This window comes from Chiloscyllium plagiosum, chromosome 35, assembly GCF_004010195.1.
Source record: "Chiloscyllium plagiosum isolate BGI_BamShark_2017 chromosome 35, ASM401019v2, whole genome shotgun sequence".
NCBI classification, from domain to species: domain Eukaryota; kingdom Metazoa; phylum Chordata; class Chondrichthyes; order Orectolobiformes; family Hemiscylliidae; genus Chiloscyllium; species Chiloscyllium plagiosum.
Genome location: NC_057744.1, coordinates 14214436 through 14238292, shown reverse-complemented (window position 1 = coordinate 14238292; position 23857 = coordinate 14214436). Strand labels below are relative to the sequence as shown.

Below are 23857 nucleotides of genomic sequence, written 5' to 3'. Positions count from 1 at the left end.
GTCCAGATTACAGAGGACGACGTGCTGGATGTCTTGAAACGGGTAAAGGTGGATAAATCCCCAGGACCTGATCAGGTGTACCCGAGATCTCTGCGGGAAGCTAGAGAAGTGATTGCTGGCCCTCTTGCTGAAATATTTGTATCATCGATAGTAACAGGTGAGGTGCCGGAATACTGGAGGTTGGCAAACGTGGTGCCGCTGTTTAAGAAGTGCGGTAAGGACAAGCCAGGGAACTATAGACCAGTGAGCCTGACCTCGGTGGTGGGCAAGTTGTTGGAGGGAATCCTGAGGGACACGATGTACATGTATTTGTAAAGACAAGGACTGATTGGTCAACATGGCTTTGTGCGTGGGAAATCACGTCTCATAAACTTGATTGAGTTTTTTGTAGTAGTAACAAAGAGAATTGATGAGAGCAGAGCAGTAGATGTGATCTATGTGGACTTCAGTAAGGCGTTCGACAAGGTTCCGCATTGGAGACTGATTAGCAAGGTTAGATCTCATGGAATACAGGGAGAACTAGCCATTTGGATACAGAACTGTCTCAAAGGTAGAAGACAGAGGGTGGTGGTGGAGGGTTGTATTTCAGACTGGAGACCTGTGACCAGTGGAGTGCCATAAGGATCAGTACTGGGTCCTCTACTTTTTGTCATTTACATAAATGATTTGAATGTAAGCATAAGAGGTACAGTTAATAAGTTTGCAGATGACACCAAAATTGGAGGTGTAGTGGACAACGAAGAGGGTTACCTCCGATAACAACAGAATCTTGACCAGATGGGCCAATGGCAGATGGAGTTTAATTCAGATAAATGCGAGATGCTGCATTTTGGGAAAGCAAATCTTAGCAGGATTTATACACTTAATGGTAAGGTCCTAGGGAATGTTGCTGAAGAAAGAGACCTTGGAGTGCGGGTTCATAACTCCTTGAAAGTGGAGTCGCAGGTAGACAGGATAGTGAAGACAGCGTTTAGTATGCTTTCCTTTATTGGTCAGAGTATTGAGTACAGGAGTTGGGAGGTCATGTTGCGGCTGTACAGGACATTGGTTAGGCCACTGTTGGAATATTGCGTGCAATTCTGGTCTCCTTCCTATTGCAAAGATGTTGTGAAACCTGAAAGGTTCAGAAAAGATTTACAAGGATGTTGCCAGGGTTGGAGGAGTTGAGCTATGGGGAGAGGCTGAACAAGCTGGGGATGTTTTCCCTGTAGCGTCAGAGGCTGAGGTGTGATTTTATAGAGGTTTACAAAATTATGAGGGGCATGGATAGGGTAAATAGGCAAAGTCTTTTACCTGGGGTCGGGGAGTCCAGAACTAGAGGGCATAGGTTTAGGGTGAGGGGAGAATGGTATCAATTAGATTAGATTCCCTACAATGTGGAAACAGGCACTTCGGCCCAACCAGTCCACACCGACCCTCTGAAGAGTAACCCACCCTGACCCATTTCCCTCTGAGTAATGCTCCTAACACTACAGGCAATTTAGCATGACCAATCCACCCTAACCTGCACATCTTTGGACTGTGGGAGGAAACCGGAGTACCCGGAGGAAACCCACGCAGACACGAGGAGAATGTGGAAACTCCAGACAGTCACCCGAGGCTGGAATCGAACCTGGGACCCTGTTGCTGTGAGGCAGCAGTGCTGACCACTGAGCCACCCTTAGGTATAAAAGGGACCTAAAGGGCAACTTTTTCACACAGAAGGTGGTACAGGTATGGAATGAGCTGCCAGAGAAAGTGGTGGAGGCTGGTATAATTGCAACATTTAAGAGGCATTTGGATGGGTATATGAATAGGAAGGGTTAGGAGGGATATGGGCCAGGTGCTGGCAGGTGGGACTAGCTTGGGTTGAGATATCTGGTCGGCGTGGACAGGTTGGACCGAAGAGTCCGTTTCCATGCTGTACATCTCTATGAGTCTATGACTCTATAATAGGAAGCCCTGATGACATCAAAAGACAAAAGTATACAAATATCTGTTCTTTCATGGACAAAATCCTATGTTTTGAGAAAAGGAATCAAGTTTCTCATTACACACCCTTGCAGATGTAATGAGGGAAGTCTCAGAATATTCTACTTTACAATGTATACTGTTTAATCTTAGCCTTTTGCAGAAAATTGTAATGTTCTGCTGCTGCTGAATGCATGTTTCATTAAAGAGAGGGTGCAACGTAAGAGTGTGGCAAAGCAAACATGGAAGTACTGCTGCTAAGTCAGTCTCCATAGAGTCGTACACAATCGGCATTCTTTTAGATCCTGAAACAAGATGGCATTCAACACAGATCACAACAAACTATGTGTTGTGAGAACTATTTTGATACCGAAAAAGAACCCATTCTACCAACGGAACTGACTTTGTACAGTTCAACCTTCCAGTCAAAGTTCAGTCATTGAAAAACTGACATTCATATCTGACTCTGAAGATGGTGCAATTGCCAGAATACAGTTATGTAAAATCACATCTTTAGACCATGGTTGTCAGATAAAGTCATGGAATCAATTTTTATCTGAATAATTTTTGGAGAGTTAATATGCATGTCTGAATTTGGCCAAAAATGGACCATCATAGTGGAAGAAAGCAAAAGTAATCTGAATTCATTTGAATTATAAATTCCTCATCAGATCACAAACATAATTTGAATAAATAAGAAATCAAAGATAGAAAAGCCTTAAGCATTTACTCATTATCATTCATTTTCATTACTATCTGGATTAGAGGGCCTGAGCAATACCGAGAGGCTGAACTGGCTCTCTGGAGTGACGGAGGGGTGGCCTTGTAAAGGTTTATAAAATAATAAGGGGTATATATAAGGTGAAGAGCCAAGATCTTTTTCCCAAGGTAAGTGCGTTCAAAATTAGACAGCACAGGTTTCAGTGAGAGGGGAAAGATTTAAAATGGACTTGAATGGCAACTATTTAAGTCAGAGTATGGCCCATGTCTGGAATAAGCTGCCAGACGAAGTGGTGGAGGCGATTATAATTACAACATTTAAAAAGCACCTGGATGGGTACGTGAATAAGAAGGGTTTAGAGTGATCTGGGGCAAATGATGGCAAATAGAACTGGATCAGTTCAGGATATATGGTCGGCATAGACGAGTTGGACCAAAGGGTCTGTTTTCTGTGGTATATGACTCTATCTGTACACTCATAATGTAATAGATCATTAATCTCTCTAGTTTGGTTTTGAAATTTTTGGGTTTTGATCTTTGAAAATCCAAGGTCAGCTTTTGCAAGACATCAATGAAAAGTTAGGCCAATAACGAGGGTTCTGAACTTTTTACACAAATGTACATGCTAACTTTGTAATGGTATGGCTGAAAATCATTTTTCCTTCTGTCTTATAAACTAGCCACAACGAAACCAAATTATAATGTCTAACGCATAGTCTGTTTTTGTAAACTAAACAAGATGTCCCATTTAAGCATTACAATACTGGAAGGTATTGGCTAAAGTGATACGAACTGTAAATTATTTTCTATCCCTTCACCATGCTCCACTCTGCTGTCCTCCCTTTCCTTCTTGATTTCCATGTGCAGCTATAAACCATTGGACAATGTCTAACAGGATAAAGGAACTGTAAAGCTGGCCCTAAACTCTCAATCTCTTTTATACACACTAAACCAAACATTATCCATCAACTGGAAAATTATTTTAACAGTAGGTCAAAGGCCTACTGCCATCAAATGATGCTTACCCAAAGCACAAGTTTAACATCAGCATCCAGTCAAAAGAACGTCCTTTGCATGAATGTTTCCTGTGTTTTTTTTTTGCGAACAAACATTTAATTACAAGTCCTATGAATTTGAAATATTTATCATTTAACAAAAATTAAATCTTACCAAATTGAAAATGAGAACTTCAGATTAGGCAATGCATAATTTATCAAGAACAACAGAAGCCAAGTTTTGACAGAGAGTAATGTAACAGATCACATGGTACTCACAATGAAGACCAGTAAGAGCAAGGACTGTAGCTGCTTGCATTTTATTCCCAAAGGCCAACACCTTCAAGGCATCCCGAAAAATTGTTTGCTGCTTTACCACTTTTACTGCTTCTTCCAAAGTGCAACACTGAAAATAAACTTAACTTTAACGTTTGATTTCAAATAGACATATCATCTCCAAGACACAATCAAGCACAAAATGAAAATAACTATTATTTTAAACATAATAAATCTCCACAATTTCAATATATTGTAACAGATAATGTTCTGGCAGCACGTAAAAAGCACTTCAGCAAGAAAGCACTTTCAGCTACACTAACCTCTGAATAAAAGTACCTTTCACTTACCAAGATAAACCCAAAACATCCCTTTTTCTCTGTTTCAGAGGGTGATGCATCATTTTAACTTTTGTAACAAGCAGTATATTTAAATAATAAAATGTTCTGAGCATAGCACACACACAATAATTCTCTTATCAATTTAGCCTTTTAAAGGACCTAATCTTTTTATGACAGAATATTGTATTGTATTTTCTTGACTTTGAGACTGGTCTGATAGTCAGTACAGCTATTGCAGTCCTTGGCATTTCTATTTAATTTTATTTCATGAATTTATTTTAAATATTCATATCTAATATTGTTGTTGAGTGCTTTTTAAAAGTCAGCTTTGCAATAATGGAAAAAATTAGATTCTCACCTGGATGAGGTTTTCACCAACACGAACAAACTGTATCAGCAGTGGTCGCTTCAACTAAAAAACAATTTGAAATTAGATAAAAAGTGAGCATTCAGGAGCATGGAGAGAGAATTAGGACACTTAGATACACTTAAAGTACTTACAGCATATACAAGTAGAGCCCTATGTGCAGATTCCAGAAGATTGATTATCTTCAGTGTTTTGAGATCAAGGTCCCGCAGTTCGTCATAACTACAAGGAAAAAATGCTTTGTGAATGGTTTTCCACTGTTTCCAAAAGTCAAGATTTAACCCTTCACTCATCAAACCCAAATGTCAGCCAAACCAGTAAGATACCAGTTTAATACTGATCCTTAGCCTTTTGCATGGTTAATTCATGTTCACTAAAGATAGATAACGTTAATGATCTAGACTACAGCTCATTTATCTTCCAGAGGTAAAAACAGGTGTCTCACTAAGAAAATTAATGATGATAGGTGGTTTTTGCCATATCTTTCTAACTACATAATTGGACTTGAATGGTTAATGAGCGATGATCACTATTAGAAAGAAGAAACAACATAGAAGACATTACACTTTACAGCTGTTAGGAATAGAAACCTCCAACATAGGTGAATGAGGACAAAATGAAGAGAAAATGCCAGAGAAAATTATATTTTTTTACCTAATTTTCTTTCTGGTAAACAAGACCCCCTTTATTAAATATGGATCCACAGGCACTCAAGTCCCTGAGTTTCTTCATTATCAATTTTAACAGTGAGTATTAAATGTGAAATTAAATATGCATTCAATTAATATTGTAATCTCCATATTTTTAGTATAAATTTCCATTGATCTGAAAACTAAATTAACTTTTCTTGAAAGGTCAATTTCCTTGACACCATAAACATGATGGTTTCTTCTCTTTCCTAGTTAGTCTGAAAGTCATGCAGTTACACTATAAGATATAAAGATTTGGGTGAAAACACAGTAAAGGCACCTGATTTAATGAATAATGAAAATCTCTGGAAAATCTATTAGCTGTATATCAAGAAGAAATCAATAGCTTGATTGATGGAATCACATTAACAATCTATGCAACATTGACATTTTTGCTTTTATTGGATTCCAAAAATACAGGGAGGCATTCCATGACTCAGGTGTGATGATTTGGAGATGCTGATGTTGGATTGGGGTGTACAAAGTTAAAAATCACACAACACACAGATATTCCTACATACGCACACTCTCACATACACACGGACACAGGTACACACAGACACGCACATAGACACCCATACACAGAACTCTGAGCTCAAAAACTGCATGAATTTATGTAAAACTCTGTTATCTTACTTTTTAGATTAGAATCAATCTAAACATCATGGCATAGACAGAGAACACAGGGGGCTAACACCTTCAACATATTGCCTAGCTATCACCATTGTTAACTGCTAACCCGAGAATGCAACTTTAAAAAAAAGGTTTTGCGATTTACACATGAAAGAAGTGAAACTATCACTGTATTCTAATAGATGAAAGGCTTAACAGACAATCAATTTTTCAATGTATAATTTCAGTTACATCACACTGTAAATTTTTTGCTACAAATTCTGTGTTACGATCGAGCCCTCCATTACCACCTGATGAAGGAGCGTCGCTCCGAAAGCTAGTGTGCTTCCAATTAAACCTGTTGGACTATAACCTGGTGTTGTGTGATTTTTAACTTTATGACTCAGGTGGTGCTTCATGATTAACTAACATGTTATTTTACAAAGCATAGTGTAAAATTGTGCAACATATTGTGTGTTACATATAACACCATTCATAGAAAACATTGGCCCTGAAATAAAGGACTGTAGAAAAATTGAAAGGAACCATTCCAGCCCAAATTTTTTTGGCCATTACCAACACAGCTCGTAAATATGACAAATTTCCTGTGTGCCATATGAAAGGCTTAAAAGGCTATGATTGCACCTAAAATTGGCTGATTTGCAGCCAGGTTTCTAAGTCACTGTTCTCTTCACTGAATACCTAATCCAAAGTGACATTCTGTAAGAGGCCATCAGTTTCCTCCTTTTCAAAATAGAAGCTGGAGTCATATAACTGAAAAAAAACATGAGTTTCGCAACTTGAAATTCAAGTGCTGCATACTGAGTTGTATGATACAAAGATTTCTTTCGGAAGAATACAGAGAATTCAAGACTTAAATGCACCAAGAATCTCTTGAATTAAGGAAATTCTGCCTGGCAACAGCTCTCTGATGGGTTCAGCTGCAGTGTTAAAAAAACTGAGTGTCAAGCGAGGCAGAGAGGGGAAAACATGCAGAACCTGCAGACACCCAGCACCTTCTCTCTCCAACTGTGAAGAGAAAGTCAGAAAACTCACAAAGGTAGAAAAAAAATTCATATATGAAGGGATCCACTTTCACCTGATCAACCACTGAGTCAAAGGTCGACTGCTACTGCATAAAGAACAGCATCTCACCATTGCAAAAACCAAAAAATCAAAAGTGAGGCATGATTATCAGCATGGTTTCCCAAGTAGTGACACATTCTAATGTAACAAACAGTTCAAGTGTTGTATGCAGTTGACGATAACATTCTTTTGAATGCATCCTATTTCGAACAATTAAATTTAACCATATATCAGTTTTACTGCACTATTAAAAGACAACCAGGATTTTTTCCCAGCAACACTTTGATACGCTGCTGTCACAAAATGGCTATCAAATCTTCTAACAGAACAGCTACTGGACCTATTTATGGAGCAAGGAGTTGACGGCCTCACAAAACCCAAGGAATTAAAATGATGAATGGCATTTGTGTAGCGAGTTCTGGTCAGCTTTTGTTTTGAATTTCAGCCTGTCTTTGGAAATTGAGATTCTGGAAGTATATGATGCTATAGAAAATTTCACTTCTTATTGAGCCAGTTGAAATTCAGGTGCAGATTATAAAAAAATGCACTTCCTAATTGGCTTAGCTGCAGACAATTTGCTTATGTGTGCGTTCTTAAAATTAAAATTGCTAGGACCACAATAATCATTTATTGTAAAGGGGCCTTAAATTGGAAACCATTCCACAATCTGCATTCAGATTGTTGATCTGTGCCATTCTGTCTGACTTAGAGTCAGACAGATGTACAATTTGGAAACAGACCCTTCAGTCCAAATCGTCCATGTCAACCAGACATCCTAAATTAATCTAGTCCCAATTGCCAGCACTTTGGCCCATGTCCCTCTAAACCCTTCCTATTCATATACCCATCCAGATGCCTTTTAAATACTGTGATTGCACCAACCTCCACCAACCTTCCTCTGGCAGCTCATTCCATACATACCCCACTCTTGAGTGAAAACGTAACGCCTTAGGTCCCTTTTACATTTTTTTCCCTCTCACCCTAAACCTATGCCCTCTCGTTCTGGACTCACCACCCCAGGGAAAAGACCTTGTCTATTTACACTATCCATGCCCCTCATGATTTTATTAACCTCGAAAAAGTCACCCATCAGTCTCCCCCATCAGGCTCCAAGGAAAACAGCTCCAGTCTATTCAGCCTCTCCCTAAAGCACAAACCTTCCAACCCTGGCAACAGTCTTGTCAATCTTTTCTGAATCCTTTCACGTTTCACAATATCCTTCCAATCGGAGGGAGACTAGAATTGCACAATATTCCAAAAGCAGCCAAACCAAGGTCCTGTACAGTTGCAAACTGACCTCCGAAATCCTGTACACAATGTTCTGTCCAATAAAGGAAAGCATTCCAAATGCCTTCTTCACTATCCTATCTACCTGCAACTCTACTTTCAAAGAACTATGAATCTGCACGGCAAGATTCCTTTGTTCAGCAACACTCCCCAGGACCTTACCATTAAGTTTATAAGTCCTGCCCTGATTTGCCTTTCCAAAATGCAATACCTCACATTTATCGAGATTAAACTCCATCTGTCAATCCTCGGCCCATTGGCCCATCTGATCAAGATCCCACTGTACTCTGAGGTAACCTTCTTCACTGTCCACTACACCTCCAATTTCATCTGCAAACTTACTAACTATATACCTCCTATGTTCACATCCAAATCATTTATATAAATGAGGAAAAGCAGTGGACCCAGCACCGATCCTTATGCCACACCACACCTCTGAAGCTATCACTACAAAACTTACTGTTCGTATTGGATAAGCTCTGCTTCAGCTGCCCAGTTCCTATAGCGTTCATCTGAGTGAGGTCTGCCAAAAAGAATTGGACCCAGGAGCTGAACTTTCACAATGTGACAGTACCGCTTCAAAACGGACATCCTCAGGTAACACCATCTCTTAGGAATCAACACTGAAAATGAAAACATGCATTACTTTGGTAAAACAAATTGATTTGATTCCGTAAACAAATCAAAACCTTTCAGCATGGAAAATAGGCTCAGGCTAAGCAATAACAAAAATAATGGAGTTTGAATCTGAACAGCCAATAGCCTCCATTTCTATTCAAGTAATATTTTTTAGATCTTAGTGCCAATTGTAGCTTTCAAATAACAATGAAAAACAATGTTAAAGCACAGTGGGAGAAATACAGAGAATTGTTAGGACTAAATATAAAATCATGCATTTAGCCTGCATCCAACACATTTTTTCTGAATGCTGTCCCTCCTATTTTGCTTCAGAATGCTCACTTGGTACAATTTCTGGTACAGCAGCATTTTGTGCTACAAAATTATAACATCATTACTTCGTCTAAGTAAATTTTGAACTTAAGACTGTCAGAAAAATGACAAGCACAGGCCAGTTATTTTCCATCTGGTAAATGGAAGTAAGGGGAAAGTATCTGCACATTAGGTAGCAGCAACTTAAAGAAGGGTGGGCACCAAGCTGTCAGGTTTCACCATAAATTATAAACAGAAGTGTTAGCAAAAACATTACTGCTTTGATCTCCATCATCAATACTGCACAATTTTACTGTTACAGGGAGTCTCCAGTTCCGGACACCCCACCCCAGGGAAAGGATGTTGCCTACTTAACATATCCATGCCCCTCATGATTCATAAGCCTCTATAAGGTCACCCCTCAGCCTCCGATACTCCAGGGAAAACAGTCCAGCTTATTCAGCTTCTCTTAAGAAACAAATTAAAACCAAAATTGCCTTAAGTTATCTAACTCAAAATGTTAGCTCTTTACAGATGTTGCTGAACTTGCTGAGTGTAACCGGCATTTTGTTTTTATTTCAGATTTCCAACAACCGCAGTATTTTTGAAATTTCACTTCAGATATCTGCAATAACATCTCTTATTTCTTAACGGCACTGAAAGTGCACTTACACCACTTTGAATGCAATGGCTCAAAAGGCATATTCTCATGGACAATCAGGGACGTGCACGGGCAATTAGGGTGGCACGGTGACCCAGTGGTGAGCACTGCTGCCTCACAGTACCAGGGACCTGGGTCCGATTCCAGCCTCAGGCGACTGTCTGAGCGGAGTTTGCACATTCTCCCCGTGTCTGTGTGGATTTCCTCTCGGTGCTCTGGTTTCCTCCCACAGTTCAAAAATGTGCAGGTTAGGTAAATGGCCATGCGAAATTGCCCATTGTATTCAGGGATGTGTAGGTTAGGCGCATTAGTCAGGGGTAAAATGTAGGGTGGGGAATAGATCTGGGTGGGTTACTCTACAGAGGGTCAGTGTAGACTTGTTGGGCCGAAGGGCCTGTTTCCACACTGTAGGGATTCTATGAAGAATTCCTTTATGATCCTTTAGTGGCCAGACCTCGAGGGCTCAGGAGGCATGCTAAACTACGTCTTAGAAAATTCCTTTCATTTGGAGAAGTAACTAATTTTAAATTAGATTTTCAACAACAAAACAACTATCTGTCACTTCATCACTGAGAAAGTGCGTAGCCTTAGATGTGACACATTTGCTGCACAGAATGCAGGAAAGTGCTTGTTCAGAAGAATTGGGCGCATCAGTTCTTAGTGTAAATGGATTGGTGCAAATAAGGTGATAACATTTGTTCACTTGTGGAACGTGTGACAGTACTTTCTTCACACGCCAGAGGCTGGAAGCATGCATATTTCACAGTGGTGTGTCAGATAACTAAATTTCTGTTTATATCGAAGACTCTTAGCAAAACTCATACTCAACAGGAAAATAAATTGTAGTTTAATAAGCTGAATAGAATATACACGTAATAGAACAATCCTAATACATATTTTCACGTATACCACACTGACCAAATTTGAATTTATGAAGCTCAGCTCCCTAATCTTGACTGCTCTGGGAAGTGAATGTCTCACTACCCTTCCAGGTTAGGAAAACATGAGGGCTGAAAGTTGCAAGGTGTTAATGTATGAGTGAGAGAGAGAAAACATTCTTCTGAAAATTACATTCACTGACTGAAGGATTCGGGGGTGGGGGGAGACAGAATGGAAACTGGTGGAAAGATTAACCCTTTATGGTCTGATTTGAGTGAACACTGGCTTGTCATGGATTGAATGTTTGCGTGTCATTCCCTGGAGCTCAAGATCCGGGAAGGTTATGAATTTAATTTGCATTCTGGGAATCTAAGGTGATTTTAAAAGAAAAAGCCATTTTGTCAGACAATGATACTGGACATGTTAGGTGAGCACTGTTACCTCATGACCTTTCCACATAATTTAGACTAGTCCCTCGTTATGATGTCCTGTTAAAAGGGAAGGTTATCTAGCCAAAGCAATCAGCAATTTGGGGCCTGGCTGGATCAAGGTTTCCCAATTTGATGTGCATATAGCTTAATTAGTCAAGCGTACACAGATCTGTCAATGAGTTTCTCTTCCTCTGCAAACTTTTGCCGTTTTATTGCTGCTTATCTGATTAAGGACGGGGAATTTTTTTGTAATTTTAATACCAAATTCTGCATAAAATTAGAGGCAACATGGTGGCGCAGTGGTCAGCACTGCTGCCTCACAGCACCAGGGTCCCAGGTTCGATTCCAGCCTCGAGCGACTGTCTGTGGAATTTGCACATTCTCCCCGTGTCCGCATGGGTTTCATCCGGTTTCCGCCCACAGTCCAAAAATGTGCAGGTTAGGTGAATTGACCATGCTAAATTGCCCATAGTGTTAGGTGAATTAGTCAGAGGGAAATGGGTCTGGGTGGGTTACTCTTCGGAGGGTCGATGTGGACTTGTTGGGTCGAATGGCCTGTTTTTACACTGTAGGGAATCTAACCTAACAAAGACAGCTTGTTTGCAGCAATAAGGGGAGTTGCCTGAGAGGGGTCTTCGGGGTAATAGCTGGTGCCGCTACTCTGCTAAAGGTTTTAGAACCTTAGCTGAAGCCTGGTTTGTACGCATCTATGTTAGAGTGCAACATTTATTTCCCAATGGCATCAAGGTAACAATTTAAACTTAACTGTCTTTAAGAGTTTTATATTCCAGTCTCCCACAGAGTACGATCTCCCGGACGAAACAAGAGAGGCTACAGGTTTAGTCCATCAGGGATTCCCTGAGCCATCTCGAATAGGTACTTTAACACCATCTGGCATATTAAAGGCACCAATTCACAATCTAAAATGTCACTGCTACTTCAATGCACTGCCTACTTCTTCTGCAATCTTTAATTGAATCACTTACCAAACACATCTTAAAAATTAGAGCTTCCATTCATTTTTGAACTTTGTTAACTGCATAACAGCCAATCTCTTCTCTCAAAATTAAGCAGGTTTCTTACCTTCATAGCTTAGCTGTGGTGGATCGATTGGAGGAAACCATGGTTTCAAATCCTGCAATTATGATTAAGCAAAAGTTGATATTCACACAATCAAAACAAATTAAGTTGATAAGAAATATAAAATAACCATCACATTGTCTTTGTAATAAATAGACACTGTTTCCCTGGCTGGAGAATCTGCAACAAGGGATCACAGTGTTGGGAAAAAGGCTCACTATTAGAAACTGAAATGAGGAAAAGAGTCTTCATTCAGGGTGTTGAGGATCTTTGGAAATCATAGAACAGATGAATGCATGGCTGAGAAGCTGGTGTATGGGAGAAGGATTCACATTTTTGGATCATTGGAATCTCTTTTTGGGTAGAAGTGACCTGTACAAGAAGGACAGATTGCACCTAAATTGGAAGGGGACTAATATACTGGCAGGGAAATTTGCAAGAACTGCTTGGAGGATTTAAACTAGTAAGGTGGAGGGTGGGACCCAGGGAGATAGTGAGGAAAGAGATCGATCTGTGACGAGTACAGCTGAGAACAGAAGTGAGTCAAACAGTCAGGGCAGGCAGGGACAAGGTAGGACTAATAAATTAAATTGCATTTATTTCAATGCAAGGGGCCTGACAGGAAAGGCAGATTAACTCAGGGCATGGTTAGGAACATGGGACTGGGATATCATAGCAATTACGGAATCATGGCTCAGGAATGGACAGGACTGGCAGCTTAATGTTCCAGGATACAAATGCTACAGGAAAGATAGAAAGGGAGGCAAGAGAGGAGGGGAAGTGGCGTTTTTGATAAGGGATAGCATTACAGCTGTGCTGAGGAAGGATATTCCCGGAAATACATACAGGGAAGTTATTAGGGTGGAACTGAGAAATAAGAAAGGGATGATCATCTTATTGGGATTGTATTATAGACCCCTCAATAATCAGAGGGCAATTGAGAAACAAACTTGTAAGGAGATCTCAGCTATCTCCTTATCAGGTATCAGGTAGTTATGGTAGGGGATTTTAACTTTCCAAATATTGACTGGGACTGCCATAGTGTTAAAGATTTAGACGGAGAGGAATTTCTTAAGTGTGTAAAGGACAATTTTCTGATTCAGTATGTGGATGCACCTACTAGAGAAGGTGCAAAACTTGACCTACTCTTGGGAAATCAGGCAGGGCAGGTGACGGAGGTGCCGGGGGGGAGCACTTTGGGGCCAGTGGCCATAATTCTATTCGTTTTAAAATAGTGATGGATAAGGATAGACCAGGTCTAAAAGTTGAAGTTCTAAATTGGAAAAAGGCCAATTTTGACGGTATTAGGCAAGAACTTTCAAAAGCTGATTGGAGACAGATGTTCACAGGTAAACAGATGGCTGGAAAATGGGAAGCCTTCAGAAATGAGATAACAAGATTAGATTAGATTACATTACAGTGTGGAAACAGGCCCTTCGGCCCAACAAGTCCACACCGCCCCGCCGAAGCGCAACCCACCCATACCCTTACCGAACACTACGGGCAATTTAGCATGGCCAATTCACCTGACCTGCACATCTTTGGACTGTGGGAGGAAACCGGAGCACCTGGAGGAAACCCACGCAGACACGGGGAGAACGTGCAAACTCCACACAGTCAGTCGCCTGAGGCGGGAATTGAACCCGGGTCTCTGTGGCTGTGAGGCAGCAGTACTAACCACTGTGCCACCGTGCCGCCCACGAGAATCCAGAGAAAGTATATTTCTATCAAGGTGAAAGGGAAGGCTGGTGGGTATAGGAATGCTGGACGACTAAAGAAATTGAGTGTTTGGTTAAGAAAAAGAAGGAAGCATACGTCAAGTATAGACAGGATAGATAGAGTGAATCCTTAGCAGAGTATAAAGAAAGTAGGAGTATACTTAAGAGGGAAATCACGAGGGCAAAACGGGGACACGAGATAGCTTTGGCAAATAGAATTAAGGAGAATCCAAAGGGTTTTTACAAATATATTAAAGGACAAAAGGGTAACTAGGGAGAAAATAGGACCCCTCAAAGATCAGCAAGGTGGCTTGGAGCCACAGAAAATGGGGGAGATACTAAATTAATATTTGCATCAGCATTTACTGTGGAAAAGGATATGGAAGATATAGTAGGGAAATAGATAGTGACATCTTGCAAAATGTCCAGATTGCAGAGGAGGAAGTGCTGGATGTTTTGAAACGGTTATAAGTGGATAAATCCCCAGGACTTGATCAAGTGTACCCGAGAAGCTAGAGAAGTGATTGCTGGGCCTCTTGCTGAGATATTTGTATCATCGATAGTCACAGGTGAGGTGTCGGAAGACTGGAGGTTGGCAAACGTGGTGCCACTGTTTAAAAGGGCGGTAAAGGCAAACCAGGGAACTATAGACCGGTGAGCCTGACCTCGGTGGTGGGCAAGTTGTTGGAGGGAATCCTGAGGGACACGATGTACATGTATTTGGAAAGGCAAGGATTGATTTGGGATATTCAACATGGCTTTGTGCGTGGGAGATCATGTCTCACAAACTTGATTGAGTTTTTTGAAGAAGTAAGAGGGCAGAGCAGTAGATGTGATCTATATGGACTTCAGTAAGGCCTTCGACAAGGTTCCCCATGGAAGGCTGATGAGCAAGGTTAGATCTCATGGAATACAGGGAGAACTAGCCATTTGCATACAGAACTGGCTCAAAGGTAGAAGACAGAGGGTGGTGGTGGAGGGTTGTTTTTCAGACTGCAGGGCTGTGACCAGTGGAGTGCCACAAGGATCGGTACTGGGCCCTTTACTTTGTGTCATTTACATAAATGATTTGGATGTGAGCATAAGAGGTACAGTTAGTAAGTTTGCAGATGACACCAAAATTGGAGGTGTAGTGGACAACAAAGAGGGTTACCTCAGATTACAACAGGATCTGGACCAGATGGGCCAATGGGCTGAGAAGTGGCAGATGGAGTTTAATTCAGATAAATGCGAGGTGTTGCATTTTGGGAAAGCAAATCTTAGCAGGACTTATTCACTTAATGGTAAGGTCCTAGGGAGTGTTGCTGAACAAAGAGACCTTGAAGTGCAGGTTTATAGCTCCTTGAAAGTGGAGTCGCAGGTAGATAGGATAGTGAAGGCGGCGTTTGGTATGCTTTCATTTATTGGTCAGAGTATTGAGTACAGGAGTTGGGAAGTCATGTTGGGGCTGTACAGAACATTGGTTACGCCACTGTTGGAGTATTGCGTGCAATTCTAGTCTCCTTCCTATCGTAAAGATGTTGTGAAACTTGAAAGGGTTCAGAAAAGAGGCAACCTTATAGAGGTTTACAAAATTATGAGGGGCCTGGATAGGGTAAATAGGCAAAGTCCTTTCCCTGGGGTCGGGGAGTCCAGAACTAGAGGGCATAGGTTTAGGGTGAGAGGGGAAAGATATAAAAGAGACCTAAGGTGCAACTTTTTCACACAGAGGGTGGTACGTGTATGGAATGAGCTGCCAGAGGATGTGGTGGAGGCTGGTACAATTGCAACATTTAAGAGGCATTTGGATGGGTATATGAATAGGAAGGGTTTGGAGGGATAGGCGTCGGGTGCTGGCAGGTCGGACTAGATTGGGTTGGGATCACTGGTGGGCATGGACAAGTTGGGCTGAAGGGTCTGTTTCCGTGCTGTACTTCTCTAGGACTCTATTGCCCTAGAACCGTGGATGCACAGTCATTCAACATTTCTAAATGTATTAGATATTTGGACACAAAAGAAATCAAAGAATGTGGCAACAGATGAGGAAAAATAGAGATGAGATAAATTATCTCTGAATGGTTAAGTTGAGTCAAGAGATTGGATTACCTGTCCCTGCGATTTCATACATCTTTACAGGTTTCAATATTACCTGCTGATACAAGGTGCTGCATTTTGGGAAAGCAAATTTTAACAGGACTTATACACTTAATGGTAAGGTCCACAGAGGGTTGCTGAATAAAGAGACCTTGGAGTGCAGGTTCATTGCTCCTTGAAAGTTGAGTTGCAAGTAGATAGGATCGTGAAGAAGGCGCTTGGTATGCTTTCCTTTATTGGTCAGAGTATTGAGTACAGGAGTTGGGAGGTCACATTGTAGCTGTACAGGACATCGGTTAGGCCACTTTGGAATATTGCATGCAATTCTGGTCTCCTTCCTATCGGAAGGATGTAGTGAAACGTGAAAGGGTTCAGAAAAGATTTACAAGGATGTTGCCAAAGTTGGAGGGTTTGAGCTATGAGGGAGAGGTTGAATAGGCTGAGGCTGTTTTTTCTGGAGCGTCAGAGGCTGTGGAATGACCTTAAAGAGATTTATAAAATCATGAGGGGCATGGATAAGATAAATAGACAAAGTTTCTTCCCTGGACTGGGGGAGTCCAGAACTAGAGAGCATAGCTTTATGGTGAGAGGAGAAAGATATAAGAGACCTAAGGGGCAATTTTTTCACACAAAGGGTGGTATGTGTATGGAATGAGCTGCCAGAGAAAATGGTGGAGGCTAGTACAATTGTAACATTTAAAAGGCATCTGAATGGGTATATGAATAGGAAGGGTTTGGAGGGTTATGGGTCGGATGCTGGCAAGTCGGACTAGATTGGGTTGGGATATCTGGTCAGCATGGACAAGTTGGACCAAAGGGTCTGTTTCCGTGCTGTTCTTCTCGATGACTCTCTAATACCTTAGCATCAAATGGAAGAATATTTTCTCTGCTCACTCGTTTATTTCTACTAATTTAAGAAAAAATATAACAAGACAGACTTGAATGCCAAAGGTGCAGAGAAGATTATAGATGGTAGAAACAGAAGAATCCCAAAACTCTACAAGCTTCAAAAAGAATGGGATTTTTATTTAACATTTGAAATGTAATGCTTTTGTACTAATATGAACCATACACAGGTTTTAAAGATGGACTGCAATCTATGTCGGAAAACTCTACTGATGCATACATCTGTTTTACACTGAAATAAAGATCCAAACATCAGAATCCAGTTTTTGGTGACTTTCTGTTCAGAATTATGAAAAATGGACAGTGGTCACAGTTTTACAATTTTTTTTCTGAAACAGAGCTGCATGCAAGAAACAGAGGGTTGTAATAAATTTTCAATGAAACCAGACAGACCACCTGGCATTGACCTAGGCACTGGAAACAATGAGAAAACTCCACCCTTTTGATCCTGCAAAGTTGTCCTTACTAACATCTGTGGATGAGTGCTGTCTCAGAGACTAGTCAAGCAACAGCATGCCAATTAAACATAAGGAATTGTGTAGTATTTGTCAATATCCCAGACGCCACTATCACTGGCTATGTCCTATTCCACCAGGAGGACAAACCCACCGAAGTTTGCAGCAGTGGTCGAGAGAGAATTGCTCTGGGAGTCCTCACGATTGACTCCAGTACCTGAAGTCTCATATCATCAGATTAACCATGTCCAAGGTAACCCCCTCCTATGTTTTATTAATTCATTCACAGGACTTGGAGATTGCTGTTTGGGCTGTAATTTATTGGCCGTCCCTAGCTGTACTGGAGAAGGTGACAGTAAGCTGCCTTCTTGAACCACTGCAATCCACGTGCAGCAGGCAGAATTAGGATATGATTACCACACACTGGTCCTCTCTCAGTTGATGTGAATATTACTTACAGGAAACACTGAAGGAGGCAAGGGCATAGAATGTGATATAAGGGACTTCAATGTTCATCACCAAGTGTGGCTCAGCAGTACCACTACTGGTCAAGGCCTAAAGGACATGGCTGCTTGACTGGGACTGCAACAATTGGTAAGAAAACAAACAAGAGGAATAAACATTCTCACCAACCTGCCTGTTGCAAGTGTATGTGTCCAGGACAAGTATCAGTGGGAATGAACCAGCAATGTAACCCTTTTCCAAGTTTATAAAGTCATTCACGGAGCAGTACCCAAAATTCAACTAGTAATCAAACACTGCTTTAGCCTCTTTGTATTGCAGCTCTGTTAAAGGCAACATGCCATTAATCTTTTTGAATACTTACTCTACATGTGCAATGGCTTTTACAGATGTGTACAAACAGACAGCAAATACTTGTTCCTCTGTAGTTCCTAGTCTCTTGCCATTAAAGTAGTCTGGCATCTTTCTAGGATACAAACCAAACCACCCTTTCCAATTGAATTCCATCTGCAAAACTTTGTCTGTTTCATTCAACTATTCACACTTTTTTGTAACTTGCAACTCCCGCCCGACATAATTTTGCATCATCAAGTGTGGAGGCATATAAAGTAAATCCCATTCTGTTTGTTAATGGGTGCACGTTTTACATATAACTTATGACATTCTAAACATATACATGTTTTTAATGAAAATAAAAAGAAAATAACCCACCACTTGCTCACTGATTTTAAAGCATGAGAACATACATGCAAGAATTAACACAAAATAACTTCAGCAGCATGATCTTATGCTACCCATTATTTTATTTTAATTTCAGTTTAAATAATTTGCATACCTTAATTTGCAAATACAAACATGCACTGAGATCCACTGCACCATGTCCAGGTCATACAATTTCCCTCAAAGTCCAGTCAGTTAGAAATTACGTACTGTCATTCTGCACTGTATGACTCTATGCACAACTACATGTAAAAGGGTTTCACCCATCCATTTGAGGCCATTGCTTTTTAATGCCATGAAATCTCGCAACAGCTTTTGAACGGACTGTTCCTGCCCTGCCCAATGGAAAAATAATTTTGGCTTCTCACGTGCATTAGCATAATAAATATTGCTTTTGAATGCATCTAAAATGTCTTTAGCAAGTAAAATAACTTTCGGCAACAAGTTTCAACATGTTCTTTACAAATAGTAATAGTTTACTTCAATACTTAAATTATTCAGTTTTCCATAAAAATCATGTTCGGAAGAAACGACAAATCTGCACTGAACTGGAAGGTAGTTTGAAACCAGTAGCAAGGAAACAGGATGAGTGTGTGTGGGCAACATATTTATCCAAATAATAGTAATGAGACTTCATTCACCCACTGAATGAGTCACTGTCAAGACAAAACTTTTACAGTAAGGTGTCAGCGGACAGGACACTATAGCCAGAGCTCATCCGCTCCACCCGTACTTTATATTTTTTCTATCCCTCTTTTCTTCCCTTCTATCAGCCTTGGACACCTGGCCCTGGTCTCCAACTCCGCGCCTCTAAAACAAGGTTGGCAGTCCGAAGTGAGGTCAGCGGTCGGAAGTGGGGACACCAAAGATCAGCGGCCCAGTGCGAAACGGAGGCAGTGGCCCGGCACAGAGCATGGTGTTATGGGCCAGTGCGGAGCCAGCAGCCAGTGGTTAGACCATGTGGAGGCCAGCTGCACTGGCCTGCTGCAGGGTGCTCTTGAGAGAGACTGTCATGTTTATCTTTTGAACTTGCTTCATTTTTTCTGATCTATGATTATACAGTGCACAGCTACAATGTAACTTTTTTTCTTCATTTCTCTATTCTGTAACTAATGAATGTACTCAGGCACTCTGTACGCAACACTGCACAGTGTGTTGGTCAGATTGTTATGCTGTAACTAATCTGTAACTGAAGCTGTACCTAGATACCTTTGTACCTAAGATGGCCCTGTAAGTGGTGACTGATAAACTTTTCAGTTTATCCATTTGACAATAAAGTTAATTCATTCATATATTCTTGGTTGGCCTTTATTAACATTTTCAAAAAAAGTGATTGAATCAAGATTCTTTTATAACGTTACCAAAGTTGATTTTATAAGAGTATAACTTACATTTGTACTCCGATCTATATGAAAAAATATTTTTTAAAAAGTAAAGTATTTTTGATGACTGGAGGAGAGAAAGATGGAAAATGCATTTTACAAGCTATTGTCTTGTTCACTTGAACCACAGTCCATATCTATTAAGAACAAACAACGTTTTTCTGATATTGTTGGATAACAGGAAACTTATTATTGTGCATTGTTACTATTGTGCTCTTTTAAAAAACTATGTTAAAATAACTGTGACTGAACATAAATTTTATCCACATGTCAAAAATATTGAATTATTTTCTTGCAGAGAGACATACCTCATCAGAGGAAACTATATCTGGCAAGTCACTTGAATCAGATGTAGTACAGCCATCACTATCCCAAATCTCATGTTCCATAACTGTGTTCTAAGAATGGCAATAATCAAAAGTAGACATCTATGATTTACAGCACCTTCAGTCATCCAATTCCCTCCTATCTGAATAGAATAAAGAATTGATCAGAACTTGAACTATATTATTAAATCTCATGCAAGCAATTCACTTATGGCAATAAAAATAAAACATTGTATGGCAGATATTGGAAGTTGGAAACAAAAACAAAGTGTCAGAGAAATTCAGGTCTGGCAGTGTCTGTGGAGAAACAGCTATAACATTGGGGCCAATATGGAGTTCTGAAGAAGAGTATTTGAAATGTTAACTCTTTCTCTCTCCAAAGATGCTACCAAACCTGTTGCGTTTCTCCAGCACTTTGTTTTTAATTCCTTTATGACACTGGCCTTGCATTATACAACACAATAATGTGAATGCTCAACAGGGAAACAGCATTCAGATAAAAGGATGCAACGATAAAATACCAACCCATCCCCAAAATGAACATAATTAGGTGTGTGTGAGGGTGTGTAAATGGCATGGAGGCCGAAATTTGTGCACGGTGGTATTAGCAACACAGGGAGAATGTTTTACTCTTCCAAAGCCAGTGCCTTGTCAGAGGAACCCAAAGGTGGAATGTTGGGAGTTGCTCTCGTTTTGAGACACATCTTTATGGTTTTGACATCAAATTTTCAGCAGGAGTGAGTTGTGCATTTGTATTACATCCTTTGGGTGGGGTTAAAGGCGAAGCTGAAGGTTTCTGGAAGTGTGTGTATCTTAGCCCCACACCATGCATTGCCTGCTCCTTCCTCGACCGGGGCCGAGCCGGTCCAAACTTTGTCCAGATTGATCTCGGGGCAACATCCAGTAAAAAACAGACAACTACCCCGCCCCTCATATCGAAAACAAAACCCTCCTTCTTCTTCTCACTTTAAGCTGGCAAGATTGCAAAGCCGTAACTATTTCCATCCACCCCGAACTTTCCTTTCTTTGCTTGTTTATTTCTTTTTCAACCTCAGAGACAATAAACAATTACCGAACCCCTGGACACAAACACTTCTCAAACTCACCAGCTAGTAGACAGACAACAAAATGGTGGCCAGCTCCCTCCTTCAGATCTCGCGACAAACAGCCAGAATCTCATCGCAAAGCACATCGGGAGTTGTAGTTCTACCAGTGTATCCCCATGGCAAGAATCCCATGAAATATGATGCAGTCTGCTGTATGCAACACTGAGTTCAAAATTTCAGCTTCCCCCATCACCACCACTGGTTTCATTTTCTTTGCACATGGCAGTCTTCATTTTTATTCTTACATTTGCTTGACGTTTTTTTTGCTTGAGCATTCTGTAGTTCCTCCTCTTGACTAGTTTAAGGGGCTCCCGAGAAGGGTAACTGGACCAAAAACATGAAGCCTGCTTTCTCTCTGCAGAGGCTGCAAGACCTGCTGAGTTTTTCCAACAATTCCTTTTTTGTTGTTGTAGGTTAGTGGGTTGGTTGGCTGGTTTGCGATGTCGAGTGATGCCAAGGTTGTGGGTTCAATTTCCATACTGGCTGAGGTCATCATGAAGGTCTCTGCTTCTCAGCCTTTCCCTTTGCTTGAAGCATGGTGACCCTCAGGTTAAACCACTGCCAGTCATCTCTGTCTAAAAGAGCAGCCCTCTTTTGGGAGGACGATGGTGATTTTACCTTTACCAGCCTACCTCTCCTCGTTCTGTAGTCAAGTGACCTATGATTTAGCATGGCCAATTCATCTGGCCTGCACATCTTTGGATTATGGGAGGAAACTAGAGCACCCACAGGAAACCCACACAGGCAGTCATCTGAGGCAGGGATCAAACCCAGGTCCAAAACAGTGTGGGGCAGTAGTGCTAACCACTGAGCCAATGTGCTGCCCCAGCTTCTGAAGTCCTCACTTTCTCCATAAGAGAGTCCACCTGGTCAGGTCCCAGGGATTTAGTCAACTTGATGCATTTTATGATGTCCAGCACCTCCTCCTCATAGAGTCATAGAGATGTACAGCATGGAAACAGACCCTTCGGTCCAACCCATCCAAGCCGACCATATATCCCAACCCAATCCAGTCCCACCTGCCAGCACCCGGCCCATATCCCTCCAAACCCTTCCTATTCGTATACCCATCCAAATGCCTCTTAAATGTTGCAATTGTACCACCCTCTGTGTGAAAAAGTTGCACCTTAGGTCTCTTTTATAGCTTTCCCCTCTCACCCTAAACCTACGCTCTCTAGTCTGGACTCCCCGATACCATGCCCCTCATAATTTTGTAAACCTCTATAAGGTCACCCCTCAGCCTCCGATGCTCCAGGGAAAACAGCCACAGCATGTTCAGCCTCTCCCTGTAGCTCTCTTCACTATCCTATCTACCTGCGACACCACTTTCAAGGAGCTATGAACCTGCACTCCGAGGTCTCTTTGTTCAGCAACACTCCCTAGGACCTTACCATTAAGTGTATAAGTCCTGCTAAGATTTGCTTTCCCAAAATGCAACACCTCGCATCTATCTGAATTAAACTCCATCTGCCACTTATCAGTCCATTGGCCCATCTGGTCCAGATCCTGTTGTAATCTGATGTAACCTCTTCGTTGTCCACTACACCTCCAATTTGGTGTCATTTGATACTAACTGTACCTCTTATGCTTGCATCCAAATCATTTATGTAAATGACAAAAAGTAGAGGACCCAGCACCGATCCTTGTGGCACTCCACTGGTCACAGGCCTCCAGTCTTCTACCTTTGAGCCAGTTCTGTATCCAAATGACTAGTTCTCCCTGTATTCCATGAGATCTAACCTTGCTAATCAGTCTCCCATGTGGAACCTTATCGAACGCCTTACTGAAGTCCATATAGATCACATCTACTGCTCTGCCCTCATCAATCTTCTTTATTACTTCTTCAAAAAACTGAATCAAGTTTGTGAGACATGATCTCCCACGCATAAAGCCATGTTGACTATCCCGAATCAGTCCTTGCCTTTCCAAATACATGTACATCCTGCCCCTCAGGATTCCCTCCAACAACTTGCCCACCACTGAGGTCAGGCTCACCGGTCTATAGTTCCCTGGCTTGTCTTTACCGCCCTTCTTAAACAGTGGCACCACGCTTGCCAACCTCCAGTCTTCCGGCACCTCACCTGTGACTATCGATGATACAAATATCTCAGCAAGAGGCCCAGCAATCACTTCTCTATGCTTCCCACAGAAGGTCCTGGGGATTGATCCATCTTTAACCATTTCAAGACATCCAGCATTTCCTCCTCTGTAATCTGGACATTTTGCAAGATGTCACCATCTATTTCCCTACAGTCATTATCTTCCATATCCTTTTCCACAGTAAATACTGATGCAAAATACTCATTTAATATCTCCCCCATTTTCAGTAGCTCCACACAAAGGCCTTGCTGATCTTTGAGGGGCTCTGTTCTTTCCTTAGTTACCCTTTTGTCCTTAATATATTT

At 41.1% G+C, this 23857-nt stretch overlaps 1 protein-coding gene across 5 annotated transcripts in view; it reads right to left on the bottom strand.

Annotated features, from left to right (window-relative positions):
- Window positions 1-21491, bottom strand: part of LOC122540666 (E3 ubiquitin-protein ligase TTC3-like) — a 110066-nt gene extending 88575 nt beyond the window's left edge. For 4 of the 5 annotated variants that reach the window (XM_043676702.1, XM_043676704.1, XM_043676703.1 and 1 more), the window contains exons 1-6: window positions 20329-20489; window positions 12308-12359; window positions 8784-8946; window positions 4784-4871; window positions 4641-4694; window positions 3945-4071 (exon numbers count right to left, since the gene is read on the bottom strand). In XM_043676702.1, coding sequence (XP_043532637.1) covers window positions 3945-4071; window positions 4641-4694; window positions 4784-4871; window positions 8784-8946; window positions 12308-12359; window positions 20329-20409 — 565 coding nt within the window. In that variant the 5' untranslated portion in view covers window positions 20410-20489. Of the gene's footprint in view, window positions 1-3944; window positions 4072-4640; window positions 4695-4783; window positions 4872-8783; window positions 8947-12307; window positions 12360-20328; window positions 20490-21452 lie in introns of those variants that run through there. The other variant, XM_043676701.1, reaches the window with a different exon arrangement.
- Between the last annotated feature and the right edge of the window lie 2366 nt (window positions 21492-23857).